We start from the raw sequence: 19,544 nt of genomic DNA, 5'->3' as shown, positions 1-19,544 counted from the left end.
TTTTCACAATTTTATGTTTCTCACTGAAATTTACAAACAGCTTGTGCAATTATGGCACAAATGGCTGTAAAAGCTTCTCTGGGATCCTCTTTGTTCATAAACAGCAGACATATATAGTTTTAGCGTTGCTTTTTGGTAATTAGAAGGCCGCTAAATGCCGCTGCACACCACACGTGTATTATGCCCAGCAGTGAAGGGGTTAATTAGGGAGCTTGTAGGGAGCGTGTAGGGTTAATTTTAGCTTTAGTGTAGAAGACAACCCAAAGTAATGATCTAGGCCCATTTTGGTATATTTCATGCCACCATTTCACTGTTAAATGCGATCAAATAAAAAAAAAAAGTTAACTTTTTCACAAATTTTAGGTTGCTCACTGAAATTATTTACAAACAGCTTGTGCAATTATGGCACAAATGGTTGTAAATGCTTCTCTGGGATCCCCTTTGTTCAGAAATACCATAAATATATGGCTTTGGTGTTGCTTTTTGGTAATTAGAAGGTCGCTAAATGCCGCTGCGCACCACATGTGTATTATGCCCAGCAGTGAAGGGGTTAATTAGGTAACTTGCAGGGTTAATTTTAGCTTTAGTGTAGAGATTAGCCTCCCACCTGACACATACCACCCCCTGATCCCTCCCCCACCCCACAATTGTCCCCGCCATCTTAAGTACTGGCAGAAAGTCTGCCAGTACTAAAATAAGTTTTAAAAAAAATATTCTGCTGTGTAGGATCCTCCCCTTAGTCCCCAACCTCCCTGAACCCCCCCTCTAGCTCTCTAACCCTCCCCCCTCTAACTTATTGTGAACCATCTTGGGTACTGGCAGCTGTCTGCCAATATCCAGTTTGCCATAAAATATGGTATTTTTTAAATAAATTAAATATTTTCTGTAGTGTAGCTGCCCCCCCTCAATATCCAACCCCCCACCCCCTCTCAGATCCCTTAGCCACAAATTCCCACCTTCCCCAGTCCTTTCCCCCACCGTATGCTAGAAATTGTTTCATAGTGTAGCGTCCGTGCAAGCGCCCGTCCCTGTGCTCGCCCCCGCACACAATCCCGCCCCCCTCTGACTCAGATCCTACCATCGATGGCCACCCACCCGCCTCCCACATTGGCTCTCACCCACCAACGATCTTGGCCATCGTTGGCTAATGCAGAGAGGGCCACAGAGTGTCTCTCTCTGCATCGGGTGGCTAACCAATGTTATTGCAGGATGCCTCGATATTGAGGCATCACTACAATAATATGAAAGTGTCTGGAAGCGATCAGGATCGCTTCCACCGCTTGGAAAACACCAACAACGTACAGGGTACGTCCTTGGTTGTTAAGGACTTTTTTTGTAGGACGTACCCTGTACGTCGTTGGTCCTTAAAGGGACAGTCAAGTAAAAAAAAAAACTTTCATGATTTAAATAGGGCATGTAATTTTAAACAACTTTCCAATTGAATTTTATTACCAATTTTGCTTTGTTCTCTTAGTATTCTTAGTTGAAAGCTAAATCTAGGAGGTTCATATGCTGATTTCTTAGACCTTGAAGGCCACCTCTAATCTGAAAGCATTTTGACAGTTTTCACCACTAGAGGGCGTTAATTCATGTGTTTCATATAGATAACATTGAGCTCAGGCACTTGAAGCTCCTAGGAGCAAGCAATGATTGGCTAAAAATGCAAGTCTGTCAAAAGAACTGAAATAAGGGGGAAGTTTACAGAGCCATAGATACAAGGTAATCACAGAGGTAAAAAGTATATTATTATAACTGTGTTGGTTATGCAAAATTGGGGAATGGGTAATAAAGGGATTATCTACCTTTTTAAACAACAACAATTCTGGTGTTTGCTGTCCCTTTAAGGGGTTAAATAACTTTCTAATTTACCTTAATAATCAAATTTTATTTGTTCTCTTGTTGAAAAGCAGGTACATATGTTCAGGAGTGTGCATGAATCTGGAGTACTATATGGCAGCAGTTTTGCAATAAGATAATCCATATGGTCCTGCCATGTAGTGCTTCAGACACCTACCTAGGTATCTCTTAAACAAAGAATACCATGGGAATGTAGCAAACTTAATAATAGAAGTACATTGGAAACATTTTAAAAATGGTATGCTCTATCTGAATCACAAAAGAACATTGGTGGGTTTCACATTCCTTTAAGTATGCACATAAAAACGTATGCACTTCTGTTCACATATTCTTTACAAAAAGTACATAAAAAGCGTACATTTAAACACAAAGATTATATCTGAAAAAAAAAGCTTTATTTATATTTGACAATTCACAGAAGTGAGCATGAAGTATGAGGTTTTTGCTGGACAAACTGAAGCACTACTTTACAGTTATCACCATACTTTGTTGCATAATCAACGTTTACATACGGTGGAAGTATTTCACCATCATAATTATGACAGAAAAAATACTGAACACAATTTACAGTGTATTACTTCTCCATCGCTGCAGGTTTTCAATTGTCCTTCACCATATTGTCCTTTTGACATTTGCCCATTTGGAACGTTTCATTCCCTGAGCTGATTTAACTTCATCCCAGTCCAGTTTGGTATTCGGAACTTCGCCTTCAGGTTCTGGATCTTTTCTAAGTGCTCCCTGGGGTGAAGCAACAATACGAGGAAGGGGTCCACACTCGTCTCTAAATTCTACTACATAAAGACCTTTCTTGTCTGCCAACTGTTGGTGAGTCTCCTAATTTCAGACAGAAATGTTTTGTGTTAAAAGTGTTCAAAAATAAATATGTAAACAAATATTCAAATTATCCATTAAAGGGATAAGAAACCCCAAATTTCTCTTTCATGATTTGGATAGAACATACAATTTTAAACAACTTTCCACATTACTTCCATTATCAAATTTTCTTTTTTCTCTTGTTATCCTTTGCTGAAGGAACAGCATTGCACTACTGGCAGTAAGAGGGACACACCTAGTCAACCAATCACAAAAGAGAAATGTGTGCAGGCACCAATTAGCAGCAGCTCCCACTAGTTCAGGATATGTGCATATTCTTTTTCAACATGGGATACCAAGAGAACAAACCACATTTGAAAATAGAAGTGAATTTAAAAGTTTCTTAAATTACATGCTCTATCGGAATCATGTAAGTTTAATTTGGACTTTCCTATCCCTTTAAGTATTTATATTTATTCTATTTATGGTGCATGTCGTTTGCCTTTCTCCCTTACCTTTTCCATACATTTCTTTATATTAAACAGGTATCTTTGTTCACATAAGTACAGGCAGATTTTGCAGCTTCCTTGCCTATTTTATTATGAGTAGATCTGTGAGTTAGCAGGCAAGAATAAAGCGTCTTTACAGTACATTTTCAGATACTGCCAGTATGTTGGAAATATAATGTTCTGTAGGTCGTGAATCCAATTTTATTGGAAAGGTAAAAAAGGAAATGTATGCTTACCTGATAAACTTATTTATTTTACGATATGACGAGGCCACGGATTTCATCCTTACTTGTGGGATTTAAACTCCTGCTAGCAGGAAGTGGCAAAAAGCACCACAGCAGAGCTATATATATAGCTCCTCCCTTCCCTTCACCTCCAGTCATTCGACCGAAGTTAGGAAGAGAAAGGAAAAGCCAAAGGTGCAGAGGTGACTGAAGTTTAATAAAAAGAAGTACATACCTGTCTTAGAAATGACAGGGTGGGCCGTGGACTCGTCATATTGTAAAAGAAATAAATTTATCAGGTAAGCATAAATGTCCTTTTCTTTTACAAGATATGACGAGTCCACGGATTTCATCCTTACTTGTGGGATACAATACCAAAACTACAGGACACGGATGAAAGGGAGGGACAAGACAGGAACCTAAACGGAAGGCACCACTGCTTGAAGAACCTTTCTCCCAAAAGAAGCAAAAGTATCAAATTTGGAAAAAGTGTGAAGAGACGACCAAGTTGCAGCCTTGCAAATCTGTTCAACAGAAGCATCGTTTTAAAATGCCCATGAGGAAGCCACAGCCCTAGTAGAATGAGCCGTAATTCTTTCAGGAGGCTGCTGTCCAGCAGTCTCATATACCAGATGGATGATACTCTTCAGCCAAAAGGAAAGAGAGGTAGCCGTAGCTTTCTGACCCCTATGCTTTCCAGAAAAAACAATGAAAAATGAAAATGATTGACGCAAATCCTTAGTCGCCTGCAAGTAAAATTTCAAGGCACGGACCACGTCCAAGTTATGCAACAGACGCTCCTTCTTAGAAGAAGGATTAGGACATAATGAAGGAACAACAATTTCCTGATTAATATTCTTATTTAAACAACCTTAGAAAGGAACCCAGGTTTGGTACGTAAAACCACCTTATCAGAATGAAAGATAAGATAAGGCGAGTCACATTGTAATGCTGAAAGCTCAGAAACTCTACGAGCAGAAGAAATAGCAAACAAAAATAAAACTTTCCAAGATAACAACTTAATATCTATGAAATGCATGGGTTCAAACGGAACTCCTTGAAGAACATTAAGAACTAAATTCAAACTCCAGAGTGGAGCAATTGGTCCAAACACAGGCTTGATTCTAGTCAGAGCCTGACAGAAAGACTGAACATCGAGAACATCTGCCAAACGTTTGTGTAGTAAAATTGACAAAGCAGAGATTTTTCCCTTTAAGGAACTTGCTGATAACCCTTTCTCCAATCATTCTTGGAGAAAAGACAGAATCCTGGGAATACTAACTCTACTCCATGAGTAGCCTTTGGATTCGCACCAAAGAAGATATATACGCCATATCTTATGGTAGATCTTTCTAGTGACAGGCTTACGTGCCTGAATCAAAGTATCAATGACCGAATCAGAGGACCCCCACTTAGATTAAATCAAGCGTTCAATCTCCAAGCAGTCAGCTGCAGAGAAACTAGATTTGGGTGTTGGAAGGGTCCTTGAATGAGAAGGTCCTGCCTCAATGGAAGCTTCCACGGCGGCATGTCCACTAGATCGGAATACCAAGTCCTGCGAGGCCACGCAGGCGCAATTAGAATTACTGAAGCCCTCTCCTGTTTGATCTGAGCAATCACCCGGGGAAGGAGAGCAAACGGTGGAAACACATAAGCTAGGTTGAACGACCAAGGCACTGCCAAGGCATCTATCAGTTCGGCCTGAGGATCCCTTGACCTGGATCCGTATCTCGGAAGCTTGGCATTCTGACGAGACGCCATCAGATCCAACTCTGGTCTGCCCCATCTGAGAATCAGGGTGGCAAAGACCTCCGGATGAAGTTCCCACTCCCCCGGATGGAACGTCTGTCTACTTAAAAAGTCCGCTTCCCAGTTGTCTACTCCTGGGATGTAGATTGCTGACAGATAACAAGAGTGAGTCTCCATCCACCAAATTATCTTGGATACTTCTGTCATCGCTAAGGAACTTCTTGTTCCTCCCTGATGATTGATGTAAGCCACAGTCGTGATGTTGTCCAACTGAAAGCGGATGAATTTGGCCGAAGCCAACTAAGGCCACGCCTGAAGCGCATTGAATATTGCTCTCAATTCCAGAATATTGATTGGAAGAAGAGACTCCGACCGAGTCCACACACCCTGAGCCTTCAGGGAATTCCAGACTGCACCCCAACCCAGTAGGCTGGCGTCCTTCGTCACTATCACCCATGAGGGTCTGCGGAAGTAGGTCCCTTGGGACAGATGACCCTGCAACAACCACCAAAGAAGAGAGTCTCTTGTCTCCTGATCCAGATCTATATGAGGAGACACATTTGCATAATCTCCATTCCACTGCCTGAGCATGCTCAGCTGTAGTGGTCTGAGATGAAAACAAGCAAACGGAATGATGTCCATTGCCGCCACCATTAATCCGATTACCTCCATGCATTGGGCCACTGATGGCCGAGGATTGGACTGAAGGGCTCGGCATGTATTTAGAATCTTTAACTTTCTGACCTCCGTCAAGAAAATTTTCATAGATATGGAATCTATTAGAGTTCCCAAGAAGGGAACCCTTGTCTGTGGAATTAATGAACTCTTTTCTAGATTCACCTTCCACCCGTGAGTCCTCAGAAAGGACAGAACCATGTCTGTATGAGACTGTGTCAGATGGTAAGACGACGCCTGGAACAGAATATCGTCCAGATAAGGCGCTACTGCAATGCCCCGCGGTCTGAGAACTGCCAGAAGTGACCCTAGAACCTTTGTGAAGATCCTGGGAGCTGTGGCCAACCCGAAGGGAAGAGCCACACACTGAAAATGTTCGTCTAGAAAGGCAAACCTTAGGAACTGGTGATGATCCTTGTGGATAGGAATATGAAGATATGCATCCTTCAAATCAACTGTAGTCATATATTGACCCTCCTGGATCAATGGCAGAATTGTTCGAATAGTCTCTATCTTGAAGGTTGGGACTCTGAGAAATTTGTTTAGACTCTTTAGATCTAAAATGGGTCGAAACGTGCCCTCTTTTTTGGGGACCACGAAAAGATTTGAGTAAAACCCCTGTCCCTGTTCCAGTCTTGGAATGGGATGAATTACTCCCATAGTAGAGAGTTCTTTTACACAACGTAAGAACGCCTCTCTTTTTATCTGGTCTACAGACAATTGTGAAAGAAGAAACCTCCCCCTTGGGAGAGAATTTTTGAATTCCAGTTGATACCCTTGGGACACGATTTCCAGTTTCCAAGGATCCTGAACATCTCTTACCCAAGCTTGGGCAAAGAGAGAAAGTCTGCCCCCTACTAGATCCGATCCCGGATCGGGGGCCGCCCCTTCATGCTGTCTTGGTAGCAGCAGCGGGCTTCTTGGGTTGTTTACCCTTGTTCCAAGCCTGGTTGGGTCTCCAGATGGACTTGGCCTGAGCAAAATTCCCTTCCTGCTTGGCGGAAGAGGAGGAAGAAGAGGGGACTCCTTTAAAGTTCCAAAAGGAACGAAAATTATTTTGTTTACCCCTCAGTTTAGCAGTTCTATCCTGAGGTAGGAGATGACCCTTACCTCCCGTGATGTCAGAAATGATTTCTTTCAAGTCAGGCCCGAATAGGGTCTTACCTTTGAAAGGAATAGCCAAAAGCTTTGACTTAGATGACACATCAGCAGACCAATATTTTAACCATAACACTCTACGCGCTAAAATAGCAAATCCGGCATTCTTAGCCGCCAATTTGGCAATCTGAAAGGCGGCATCTGTAATAAAAGAATTAGCCAGCTTAAGATCCTTAATTCTATCTAAAATATCCTCCAAAGGAATCTCAGTCTTAAGAGACTCTTCTAAGGCATAAAACCAGAAGGCCGCTGCAGTGGTAACTGGTACAATGCAGGCCGTTGGTTGTAAAAGGAAACCCTGATGAATAAACAATTTCTTTAGAAGACCCTCCAATTTCTTATCCATAAGGTCTTTGAAAGCACAACTGTCCTCAATAGGAATAGTTGTACGCTTAGCCAGGGTAGATATAGCTCCCTCCACCTTAGGGACTGTTTGCCAAGAGTCCCGAACAGTGTCAGATATGGGATACATTTTCTTGAAATTAGGAGAAGGTGAGAACGGGATACCCAGTCTGTCCCATTCCCTCTTAATAATCTCCGAAATTTTAGGAACCGGAAAAACATCAGTGTAAGCAGGTATCTCTAAGTATTTGTCCATTTTACACAATTTCTATGGTGGTACAACAATAGAGTCACAGTCATCCAGAGTCACTAAAACCTCCTGAAGTAACTTGCGGAGGTGTTTATGCTTAAATCTAAAGGACATGACGTCCAAGTCCGTCTGAGGTAACGCACTTCCCGAATCGGAGAGTTCCCCCTCAGACAGAAGTTCCCTGACCCCCAAATCAGATCCCTGTGAGGGTACATTGGAAATAGCTAACAAAGCATCACAGGACTCAGTATTCACATTGACTTCTGTCCTACTGCGTTGCCCTGTAACACTGGCAACTTAGATAATACCTCTGTAGGGGTAGTTGACATAACTGCAGCCATATCCTGCAGAGTAAATGAATTAGACGCGGTTGAAGAACCCGGCGTCGTTTGGGTGGGCGTTAAAGGTTGTGATGCTTGGGGAGAATTTGGCGGCATACCCCGATTCTCCTCAGACTGAGAATTATCCTTAGACACAATTTCTTTAAATAAAATCTGCTCTTTACATTGTAAGGCCCTTTCAATACATGAGGGACAAAAAGTAAGAGGGGGTTCCACAGTGGCATCTAAACACATAGAACAAGTAGATTCCTCAAGTTCAGACATGTTAAACAGATTAGCAGTAGCAATAATAGTTGTTTAATGCTTGATATATTGCACTCTGAAGTCAAACATATATTATTATTTTTTTTATTTAACTAAACAGCGTACTGCGCATTTAAATAATAAACCGCAACCTTTTTTACTGTTATAAGGCAAAACAACATTTTTTGGCAAACAAAAACGCCTTATGTGTCCCAAATAGCTTAATAATATTGCACCACTAGATAGGGAATATTACATCTCAATTTAAATCAATTATGACCAAACAACGTTACTCAAAACTATCAAATATATTAAATCAGGCCCCTGCACCTCGCCACAGCTCTGCTGCGGCGCCTACCTGCCCCCAGAGCACCCTGAAGGAACGATCTCAGCCTCTCCCGTATTTTCGAGTAGCAAACCGAGCTAGGCCCCACCGGAGCCTCAGGACCTTGCTGCCTATTCAGAAATTACACTGCGCGTCAAAGCGCGCGAAAACAGGCCCCGCCCACCGTGGGCGTAACATCATCTTAACCAAGACCCGCATGGGTAGAAAGTAAAACAACATGTCGGTCCAGAATTAGCCATGTGTCCCATACACACACACCCAGCGCAGAAAGTGCATCACTGTGTGAAAACATCTCCTGTCAGCCAGCAGTCTAACACCATTCTAACCGCATCTCCCAGCGTCAGCCCACAAATAAAGATTTTAAGCTGTAAAAATGTTTTAAAGTGACATGCCAGTACACTATAAAATAATTAGAAAAATAGGGAATTCTAGGTACACTAATACTCTCTATAGTGTATACTGCTTACCCCTCTGCAGCTAGGGAATATTGTCAGCCTGTTCTGATGTAACAAGTCTCCCCAGAAACAAAAGACTGAACATACCTCAATGCTGCTTGTAGCATGACACCATTCTCCACACTGAAGATTTTTCTTACACTACCTCCACAGTTGTTCTGTGGGAACCAGAAAGGATCTTAGATAACATTTGCTAAGATCATCAATATCAGGGCAGAATAAATAAAATGTCTCCACTCCTCTTGGGAAGTTATACGGACGATTTCATCCTGAGAAAAATAGTACTCACTGGCACCATTTAAAAATAAAAAAAAACTTCTTGATTGAAGAATCTAAACTAACACCTCACTTTACCTCTTCCTATCACTAACACAGGCAAAGAGAATGACTGGGGGTAGAGGGAAGGGAGGAGCTATATATACAGCTCTGCTGTGGTGCTCTTTGCCACTTCCTGCTAGCAGGAGGTTAAATTCCACAAGTAAGGATGAAATCCGTGGACTCGTAATATCTTGTAAAAGAAATACTATGTAAATTTGTTCTTGGACTATGAAGAATGTCATATTTCCTGTAAAATACAAAATATTCCTTTGTCCTTGTTCGTCTATCCTCTTTTGTTTTGCATTCTTCAGTTGTCAATTACAGATACAAAGTAAAATACACAAAATAAAATGTACAATTTTATAATGGATTGAACCAATCTTACCTGCTTTGACAGTCCAAGAAAAAATGCTCTTGTGAGGTTAAGCAGGTTTGTGGATCCAGAAACCTTAGCATACATATCTTGGATTCCAAGTAATTTGCAAATGGTAATAATCGCCCGGTGGCAATGAAGACCATAACCTTAAAAGGAACACATAGTACAAGTACATTAAACATATTGAAACTTCAGGCTCAATGCATGCAAAAACAATCTAAACATTTTAACGAAATATAAGACAAATCCAACTGTGACATAAGGCTAACAAATCAATACACCAGAAAAAAAATACTAAATAAAAAACATTATATATATATATATATATATATATATATATATACAATGTAAAATACAATTCAGTGCAAAGACTATATATACTGTATATATATATATATATAAAACACGGGTGGGGTCAGCACTCTCAGGCTGGACCGGGTACACATCCTATGACCCTGCAACATGCACAGCCCTGGGTGCAAACCCCAGCACTCTCAGGAAGCTGCACTGTCACCAGAGCCACAGGCAGTTAACCCCAGTCAGGCCTGGGTGCATGGCCCAAACTGGGAAAATTACAAAAATATATATACTATATATATATATAGTTATAGTAATTTTTATACTATTGTCCTCACTGATACAGGGTATTTCATTCCTTTTTATGTGAGCTTTAAAGGGACGTGAAACATAACAATTTTATTCAATTATTCAGATAGATCACACAATTTTAACTCCTTAATGATCACGATGTACCCTGTACATTGCTGGTCGTTAAGGGATTGTCTTCTTATAATATAAAGACCTCCCTATTAAACCCTCCCTCCTGCTGGCTCCCTAAAATAGCACACCGCCTCGCCACTGGTCTTTAAGGGGTTAAACAACCTTAAAAATAATTTCCACCATTGCTTTATAAAATAAAAGCAAATATGTTTCTGCATGACCAAAAGTTGTTTAAACTGATACTGAACATAGCAAGAAAGGCATGAACAAGAAATATTTATTAAATGCAAAACAAAATCATGTGATATTTTTATAGTTGTGAGTACTTGATATAAGACTTACAAACTGTATTGTATGGCGATTTATGGTAGTTAATTTTCTATGGAAAAGGCTTAACCCCTTAAGGACACAGCCATTTTTCAATTTCTTTCCCTTAAGGACCAGGGCTATTTTTACATTTCTGCGGTGTTTGTGTTTAGCTGTAATTTTCCTCTTACTCATTTACTGTACCCACACATATTATATACCGTTTTTCTCGCCATTAAATGGACTTTCTAAAGATACCATTATTTTCATCATATCTTATAATTTACTATAAAAAAATTTATAAAATATGAGGAAAAAATGGAAAAAAACACACTTTTTCTAACTTTGACCCCCAAAATCTGTTACACATCTACAACCACCAAAAAACACCCATGCTAAATAGTTTCTAAATTTTGTCCTGAGTTTAGAAATACCCAATATTTACATGTTCTTTGCGTTTTTCGCAAGTTATAGGGCAATAAGTACAAGTAGCACTTTGCTATTTCCAAACCACTTTTTTTCAAAATTAGCGCTAGTTACATTGGGACACTGATATTTTTCAGGAATCCCTGAATATCCCTTGACATGTATATATATTTTTTTAGAAGACATCCCAAAGTAATGATCTAGGCCCATTTTGGTATATTTCATGCCACCATTTCACCGCCAAATGAGATCAAATAAAGAAAAAATTCACTTTTTCATAATTTTTTTTCACAAACTTTAGGTTTCTCACTGAAATTATTTGCAAACAACTTGTGCAATTATGGCATAAATGGTTGTAAACGCTTCTCTGGGATCCCCTTTGTTCATAAATAGCAGACATATATGGCTTTGGCATTGCTTTTTGGTAATTAGAAGGCCGCTAAATGCCTCTGCGCACCACACATGTATTATGCCCAGCAGTGAAGGGGTTAATTAGGGAGCATGTAGGGAGCTTCTAGGGTTAATTTTAGCTTTAGTGTAGTGTAGTAGACAACCCCAAGTATTGATCTAGGCCCATCTTGGTATATTTCATGCCACCATGTCACCGCCAAATGCGATCAAATAAAAAAAAATGTTAAATTTTTTTACAATTTTAGGTTTCTCACTGAAATTATTTACAAACAACTTGTGCAATTATGACATAAATGGTTGTAAATGCTTCTCTGGGATCCCCTTTGTTCAGAAATAGCAGACATATATGGCTTTTGTGTTGCTTTTTGGTAATTAGAAGGCTGCTAAATGCTGCTGCGCATCACACGTGTATTATGCCCAGCAGTGCAGGGGTTAATTAGATAGCTTGTAGGGAGCTTGCAGGGTTAATTTTAGCTTTAGTGTAGAGATCAGCCTCCCACCTGAAAGATCCCACCCCCTGATCCCTCCCAAACATCTCTCTTCCCTCCCCCACCCCACAATTGTCCCCGCCATCTTAAGTACTGGCAGAAACTCTGCCAGTACTAAAATAAAAGGCTTTTTTTTTTTTTTATGAATTTTTTTTTAAAAAAAAATATATGTTTAGCTGTGATGGACCCCCCCCTTAGCCCCTAACCTCTCTGATCCCCCCCAAACAGCTCTATAACACTTGCCCACATCCTATTTGCTGCCATCTTGGGTACTGGCAGCTGTCTGCCAGTACCCAATTTGCCTCCAAAAAATGTTTATTTTTATTTTTTTTCATGTAATTAAATGTTTTCTGTAGTGTAGCTGCCCCCCCTAATACCCTCCTCCCTCTCCCCCTCCCAGATCCTTTTGAAAATTATTTCCCCCCCTCCCTCTCCCTCTCTCCCCCCCTCCCTCTCCCTCTCTCCCCCCCTCCCTCTCCCTCTCTCCCATTCATAAATTCATTGGTGGCAGTGGCTGTTACGCGATCGCGCGCACATATGCGCGCGCACGCGCGCTCCCTGCAGGCCCCCGCACGCTCCCGGCACCCGGCGTGCACATTGCACATTCAGGAACCGGATGCCGGGTAGCGATGGGCCGCCCACCCGCCTCCCTGAAGCTGCTCCCACCCACCAACGATCGGGCCCATCGCAACCGGTGCAGAGAGGGCCACAGAGTGGCTCTCTCTGCATCGGTTTGGGAAAAAAGGTATTGCAGTGATGCCTCAATGTTGAGGCATCACAGCAATACCTTGAAAGCGGCTGGAAGCGATCAGGATCGCTTCCAGCCGCTTTAAACCCTGATGTCGTACAGGGTACGTCGCTGGTCTTTAAAGACCAGGTTGTGTGCGACGTACCCTGTACGACATGTGTCGTTAAGGGGTTAATATTTTTAATATTCTGATTTTGAATTTTATATTTTTGTATATTGTGAATCATTTAAGTTGAAGTAACAATAGAAACAATATTTTTAACATTTCTGCATTTTGAATGTTTGCTTTAAATCTTAATATTGTTTAAACAATGTAATGGTAAGGTTCCTTCGCCGGCAATGATAGGTTTAATCCCATTTTCTCTGTAAACCACTTCTTGCGTGAGAGACACACATGAAGGGTTAATTTTGTCTACAAAATGTATAGGGGTGAATACATGACAGATCTTTTTTGTGCTTTTAACTGCTCTTGATAAAGGCAGACGCCTGTTTAACCCCTTAATGACCGAGGACGTACGCCATACGTATTCAGAAAAAAGGCAGTTAACGCCTGAGGACGTGTGGCGTACGTCCTCGGTTTGGAAAGCAGCTGGAAGCGATCCTCATCGCTTCCAGCTGCTTTCCGGTTATTGCAGGATGCCTCAATATCGAGGCATCCTGCAATAACAATTTGTACCCCTCCGGTGCAGAGAGAGCCACTCTGTGGCCCTCTCTACACCGGACATCGATGGCCGCAATTGTTGGTGGGTGGGAGCTGCAGTGGGAGGCGGGTGGGCGGCCATCGATGGTTTCTGATACACAGAGGGGAGCGGGATCGGGGGCGGGAGAGTCAGGGGCGCGCACAGACACGTGCGCGTGCACGGGGGATCGGCGGGCGGGCGCGTGCACGGGAGTGAGCGGGTGGGAACCGCTTACACTACAGAAATAATCATGTAGTAAGTGGGAGGAAGAGGGGGAATAAATGCCCCCAAAAAGTAATCTAAGGGATCTGGGAGGGGGTGGGGGTAGGTCGTGTGGAAGCTACACTACAGAAAAATGTAAAAAAAAAAAAAAAAAAAAAAAAAAAAAAAGAGAAAAAAATATTGTTAACTGGGTACTGTCAGACAGCTGCCAGTACCCAAGATGGCCCCCAAGATGGCCCCCAATAAGGCAGGGGGGGGGTTAGAGAGCTGTTTTTGGGGGGGATCAGGGAGGTTGGGGGCTAAGGGGGGATCCTACAAAGTAGCATATGTAAATATGCTAAAGATGTATTTTTTTTTTTTATTTAAAAAAACTTTTATTTTAGTACTGGCAGACTTTCTGCCAGTACTTAAGATGGCGGGGACAATTGTGGGGTGGGGGAGGGAAGGGAGCTGTTTGGGAGATATCAGGGGGTCTGATGTGTCAGGTGGGAGGCTGATCTCTACACTAAAGCTAAAATTAACCCCGCAAGCTCCCTACAAACTACCTAATTAACCCCTTGACTGCTAGCCATAATACATGTGTGATGCGCAGCAGCACTTTGCGGCCTTCTAATTACCAAAAAGCAACGCCAAAGTCATATATGTCTGCTATTTCTGAACAAAGGGGATCCCAGAGAAGCATTTACAACTATTTGTGCCATAATTGCACATGCTGTTTGTAAATAATTTCAGTGAGAAACCTAAAATTGTGAAAAATTTAGCGTTTTTTTTAATTTGATTGCATTTGGCGGTGAAATGGTGGCATGAAATATACCAAAATGGGCCTAGATCAATACTTGGGGTTGTCTACTACACTACACTGAAGCTAAAATTAACCCTAGAAGCTCCCTACATGCTCCCTAATTAACCCCTTCACTGCTGGGCATAATACACGTGTGGTGCGCAGTCGCATTTAGCAGCCTTCTAATTAGTAAAAAGCAAAACCAAAGCCATATATGTCTGCTATTTATGAACAAAGGGGATCCCAGAGAAGCATTTACAACCATGTATGCTATAATTGCATAAGTTTTTTGTAAATAATTTCAGTGAGAAACCTAAAGTTTGTGAAAAAAATTGTGAAAAAACATAATTTATGCTTACCTGATAAATTCCTTTCTCCTGTAGTGTAGTCAGTCCACGGGTCATCCATTACTTATGGGATATTAACTCCTCCCCAACAGGAAGTGCAAGAGGATCACCCAAGCAGAGCTGCTATATAGCTCCTCCCCTCTATGTCACACCCAGTCATTCGACCGAGAACCAAACGAGAAAGGAGAAACTATAGGGTGCAGTGGTGACTGGAGTATAATTTAAAATTTAGACCTGCCATAAAAAACAGGGCGGGCCGTGGACTGACTACACTACAGGAGAAAGGAATTTATCAGGTAAGCATAAATTATGTTTTCTCCTGTTAAGTGTAGTCAGTCCACGGGTCATCCATTACTTATGGGATACCAATACCAAAGCTAAAGTACACGGATGACGGGAGGGACAGGCAGGATCTTTACACGGAAGGAACCACTGCCTGAAGAACCTTTCTCCCAAAAACAGCCTCCGAAGAAGCAAAAGTGTCAAATTTGTAAAATTTGGAAAAAGTATGAAGAGAAGACCAAGTTGCAGCCTTGCAAATCTGTTCAACAGAGGCCTCATTCTTAAAGGCCCAAGTGGAAGCCACAGCTCTAGTAGAATGAGCTGTAATCCTTTCAGGAGGTTGCTGTCCAGCAGTCTCATAGGCTAAACGTATTATGCTACGAAGCCAAAAGGATAGAGAGGTAGCAGATGCTTTTTGACCTCTCCTCTGTCCAGAATAAACGACAAACAGGGAAGAAGTTTGGCGAAAATCTTTAGTTGCCTGTAAATAAAATTTCAGGGCACGGACTACGTCCAGATTGTGCAGAAGTCGTTCCTTCTTTGAAGAAGGGTTAGGGCACAATGATGGAACAACAATCTCTTGATTGATATTCTTGTTAGTGACTACCTTAGGTAAGAACCCAGGTTTAGTACGCAGAACTACCTTATCTGAATGAAAAATCAGATAAGGAGAATCACAATGTAAGGCTGATAACTCAGAGACTCTACGAGCCGAGGAAAGCCATTAAAAACAGAACTTTCCAAGATAACAGCTTGATATCAATGGAATGAAGGGGTTCAAACGGAACACCCTGTAAAACGTTAAGAACTAAGTTTAAGCTCCATGGTGGAGCTACAGTCTTAAACACAGGCTTAATCCTAGCCAAAGCCTGACAAAAAGCCTGAACGTCTGGAACTTCTGACAGACGTTTGTGTAAAAGGATGGACAGAGCTGAGATCTGTCCCTTTAAAGAACTTGCAGATAAACCCTTTTCTAAACCCTCTTGTAGAAAAGACAATATCCTAGGAATCCTAACCTTACTCCATGAGTAACTCTTGGATTCGCACCAGTATAAGTATTTACGCCATATCTTATGGTAAATCTTCCTGGTAACAGGTTTCCTAGCCTGTATTAAGGTATCGATTACTGACTCCGAAAATCCACGCTTTGATAAAATCAAGCGTTCAATTTCCATGCAATTTTCCATTCAATGATTTTGATGTTTGAAAGGACCCTGAATTAGAAGGTCCTGTCTCAGAGGCAGAGACCAAGGTGGACAGGATGACATGTCCACTAGATCTGCATACCAGGTCCTGCGTGGCCACGCAGGCGCTATTAGAATCACCGATGCTTTCTCCTGTTTGATCCTGGCAATCAAACGAGGAAGCATCGGGAAGGGTGGAAACACATAAGCCATCCCGAAGGTCCAAGGTGCTGTCAAAGCATCTACCAGGACCGCTCCCGGGTCCCTGGACCCGTAACAAGGAAGCTTGGCGTTCTGGCGAGACGCCATGAGATCCAGATCTGGTTTGCCCCAACGTCGAAGTATTTGGGCAAAGACCTCCGGATGAAGTTCCCACTCCCCCGGATGAAAAGTCTGGCGACTTAGGAAATCCGCCTCCCAGTTCTCCACTCCTGGAATGTGGATCGCTGACAGGTGGCAAGAGTGAGACTCTGCCCAGCGAATTATCTTTGATACTTCCATCATCGCTAGGGAACTCCTTGTCCCTCCTTGATGGTTGATGTAAGCTACAGTCGTGATGTTGTCCGACTGAAACCTGATGAACCTCCGAGTTGTTAACTGAGGCCAAGCCAGAAGGGCATTGAGAACTGCTCTCAATTCCAGAATGTTTATTGGAAGGAGACTCTCCTCCTGAGTCCATGATCCCTGAGCCTTCAGGGAATTCCAGACAGCGCCCCAACCTAGTAGGCTGGCGTCTGTTGTTACAATTGTCCAGTCTGGTCTGCTGAAGGGCATCCCCCTGGACAGATGTGGCCGAGAAAGCCACCATAGAAGAGAATCTCTGGTCTCTTGATCCAGATTCAGCGTAGGGGACAAATCTGAGTAATCCCCATTCCACTGACTTAGCATGCACAATTGCAGCGGTCTGAGATGCAGGCGTGCAAAAGGAACTATGTCCATTGCCGCTACCATTAAGCCGATTACCTCCATGCATTGAGCCACTGACGGGTGTTGAATGGAATGAAAGACACGGCAAGCATTTAGAAGCTTTGTTAACCTGTCCTCTGTCAGGTAAATTTTCATTTCTACAGAATCTATAAGAGTCCCCAAGAAGGGAACTCTTGTGAGTGGTAAGAGAGAACTCTTCTCTTCGTTCACTTTCCACCCATGCGACCTTAGAAATGCCAGTACTAACTCTGTATGAGACTTGGCAGTTTGAAAGCTTGACGCTTGTATCAGAATGTCGTCTAGGTACAGAGCCACCGAAATTCCTCGCGGTCTTAGTACCGCCAGAAGAGAGCCCAGAACCTTTGTGAAGATTCTTGGAGCCGTAGCCAACCCGAATGGAAGAGCTACAAACTGGTAATGCCTGTCTAGGAAGGCAAACCTTAGATACCGGTAATGTTCTTTGTGAATCGGTATGTGAAGGTAAGCATCCTTTAAATCCACTGTGGTCATGTACTGACCTCTTTGGATCATGGGTAAGATTGTCCGAATAGTTTCCATTTTGAACGATGGAACTCTTAGGAATTTGTTTAGGATCTTTAAATCCAAGATTGGTCTGAAGGTTCCCTCTTTCTTGGGAACCACGAACAGATTTGAGTAAAACCCTTGTCCGTGTTCCGACCGCGGAACCGGATGGATCACTCCCATTAGTAAAAGATCTTGTACACAGCGTAGAAACGCCTCTTTCTTTATCTGGTTTGTTGACAACCTTGAAAGATGAAATCTCTCTTTTGGGGGAGAAGCTTTGAAGTCCAGAAGATATCCCTGAGATATGATCTCTAACGCCCAGGGATCCTGGACATCTCTTGCCCAAGCCTGGGCGAAGAGAGAAAGTCTGCCCCCCACTAGATCCGTTCCCGGATCGGGGGCCCTCACTTCATGCTGTCTTAGGGGCAGCAGCAGGTTTTCTGGCCTGCTTGCCCTTGTTCCAGGTCTGGTTAGGTTTCCAGCCTTGTCTGTAGCGAGCAACAGCTCCTTCCTGTTTTGGAGCAGAGGAAGTTGATGCTGCTCCTGCCTTGAAGTTACGAAAGGCACGAAAATTAGACTGTCTAGCCCTAGGTTTGGCTCTGTCTTGAGGCAGGGCATGGCCTTTACCTCCTGTAATATCAGCGATAATTTCTTTCAAACCGGGCCCGAATAAAGTCTGCCCCTTGAAAGGTATGTTAAGTAATTTAGATTTAGAAGTAACATCAGCTGACCAGGATTTTAGCCACAGTGCTCTGCGTGCCTGAATGGCGAATCCGGAATTCTTAGCCGTAAGTTTAGTTAAATGTACTACGGCATCAGAAATAAATGAATTAGCTAGCTTAAGGGTTCTAAGCTTGTGTGAAATCTCATCTAATGGCGCTGAGTCAAGGGTCTCTTCCAGAGACTCAAACCAAAATGCTGCCGCAGCCGTGACAGGCGCAATGCATGCAAGGGGTTGCAATATAAAACCTTGTTGAACAAACATTTTCTTAAGGTAACCCTCTAACTTTTTATCCATTGGATCTGAAAAAGCACAGCTATCCTCCACCGGGATAGTGGTACGCTTAGCTAAAGTAGAAACTGCTCCCTCCACCTTAGGGACCGTTTGCCATAAGTCTCGTGTGGTGGCGTCTATTGGAAACATTTTTCTGAATATAGGAGGGGGTGAGAAAGGCACACCGGGTCTATCCCACTCCTTAGTAACAATTTCAGTAAGTCTCTTAGGTATAGGAAAAACGTCAGTACTCGTCGGTACCGCAAAATATTTATCCAACCTACACATTTTCTCTGGGATTGCAATTGTGTTACAATCATTCAGAGCCGCTAACACCTCCCCTAGCAATACACGGAGGTTTTCCAGCTTAAACTTAAAATTTGAAATGTCTGAATCCAGTTTATTTGGATCAGATCCGTCACCCGCAGAATGAAGCTCTCCGTCCTCATGTTCTGCAAATTGTGACGCAGTATCAGACATGGCCCTAGCATTATCAGCGCACTCTGTTCTCACCCCAGAGTGATCTCGTTTACCCCTAAGTTCTGGCAATTTAGACAAAACTTCAGTCATAACATTAGCCATGTCTTGTAAAGTGATTTGTAATGGCCGCCCTGATGTACTTGGCGTTACAATATCACGCACCTCCCGAGCGGGAGATGCAGGTACTGACACGTGAGGCAAGTTAGTCGGCATAACTTCCCCCTCGTTGTCTGGTGAATGTTGTTCAACATGTACAGATTGATTTTTATTTAAAGTAGCATCAATGCAATTAGTACATAAATTTCTATTGGGCTCCACCTTGGCTTTTGAACATATTGCACAAAGAGATTCCTCTGAGTCAGACATG

At 42.4% G+C, this 19,544-nt stretch overlaps 1 protein-coding gene across 1 annotated transcript in view; it reads right to left on the bottom strand.

Moving 5' to 3' along the window:
- Window positions 1–2,230: 2,230 nt before the first annotated feature.
- MRPS5 (mitochondrial ribosomal protein S5) overlaps window positions 2,231–19,544 on the bottom strand; it is a 404,252-nt gene continuing 386,938 nt past the window's right edge. Inside the window, exons 7-8 of the mRNA XM_053712599.1 lie at window positions 9,666–9,802; window positions 2,231–2,691 (exon numbers count right to left, since the gene is read on the bottom strand). Of these exons, the coding sequence (XP_053568574.1) occupies window positions 2,467–2,691; window positions 9,666–9,802 (362 nt within the window). The 3' untranslated portion in view covers window positions 2,231–2,466. The remainder of the gene's footprint in view (window positions 2,692–9,665; window positions 9,803–19,544) is intronic.

This window comes from Bombina bombina, chromosome 4 (assembly GCF_027579735.1).
Source record: "Bombina bombina isolate aBomBom1 chromosome 4, aBomBom1.pri, whole genome shotgun sequence".
Classification (NCBI taxonomy): domain Eukaryota; kingdom Metazoa; phylum Chordata; class Amphibia; order Anura; family Bombinatoridae; genus Bombina; species Bombina bombina.
Note: the sequence above shows the minus strand (reverse complement) of the source record. Positions and strands in the feature narration are given on the sequence as shown.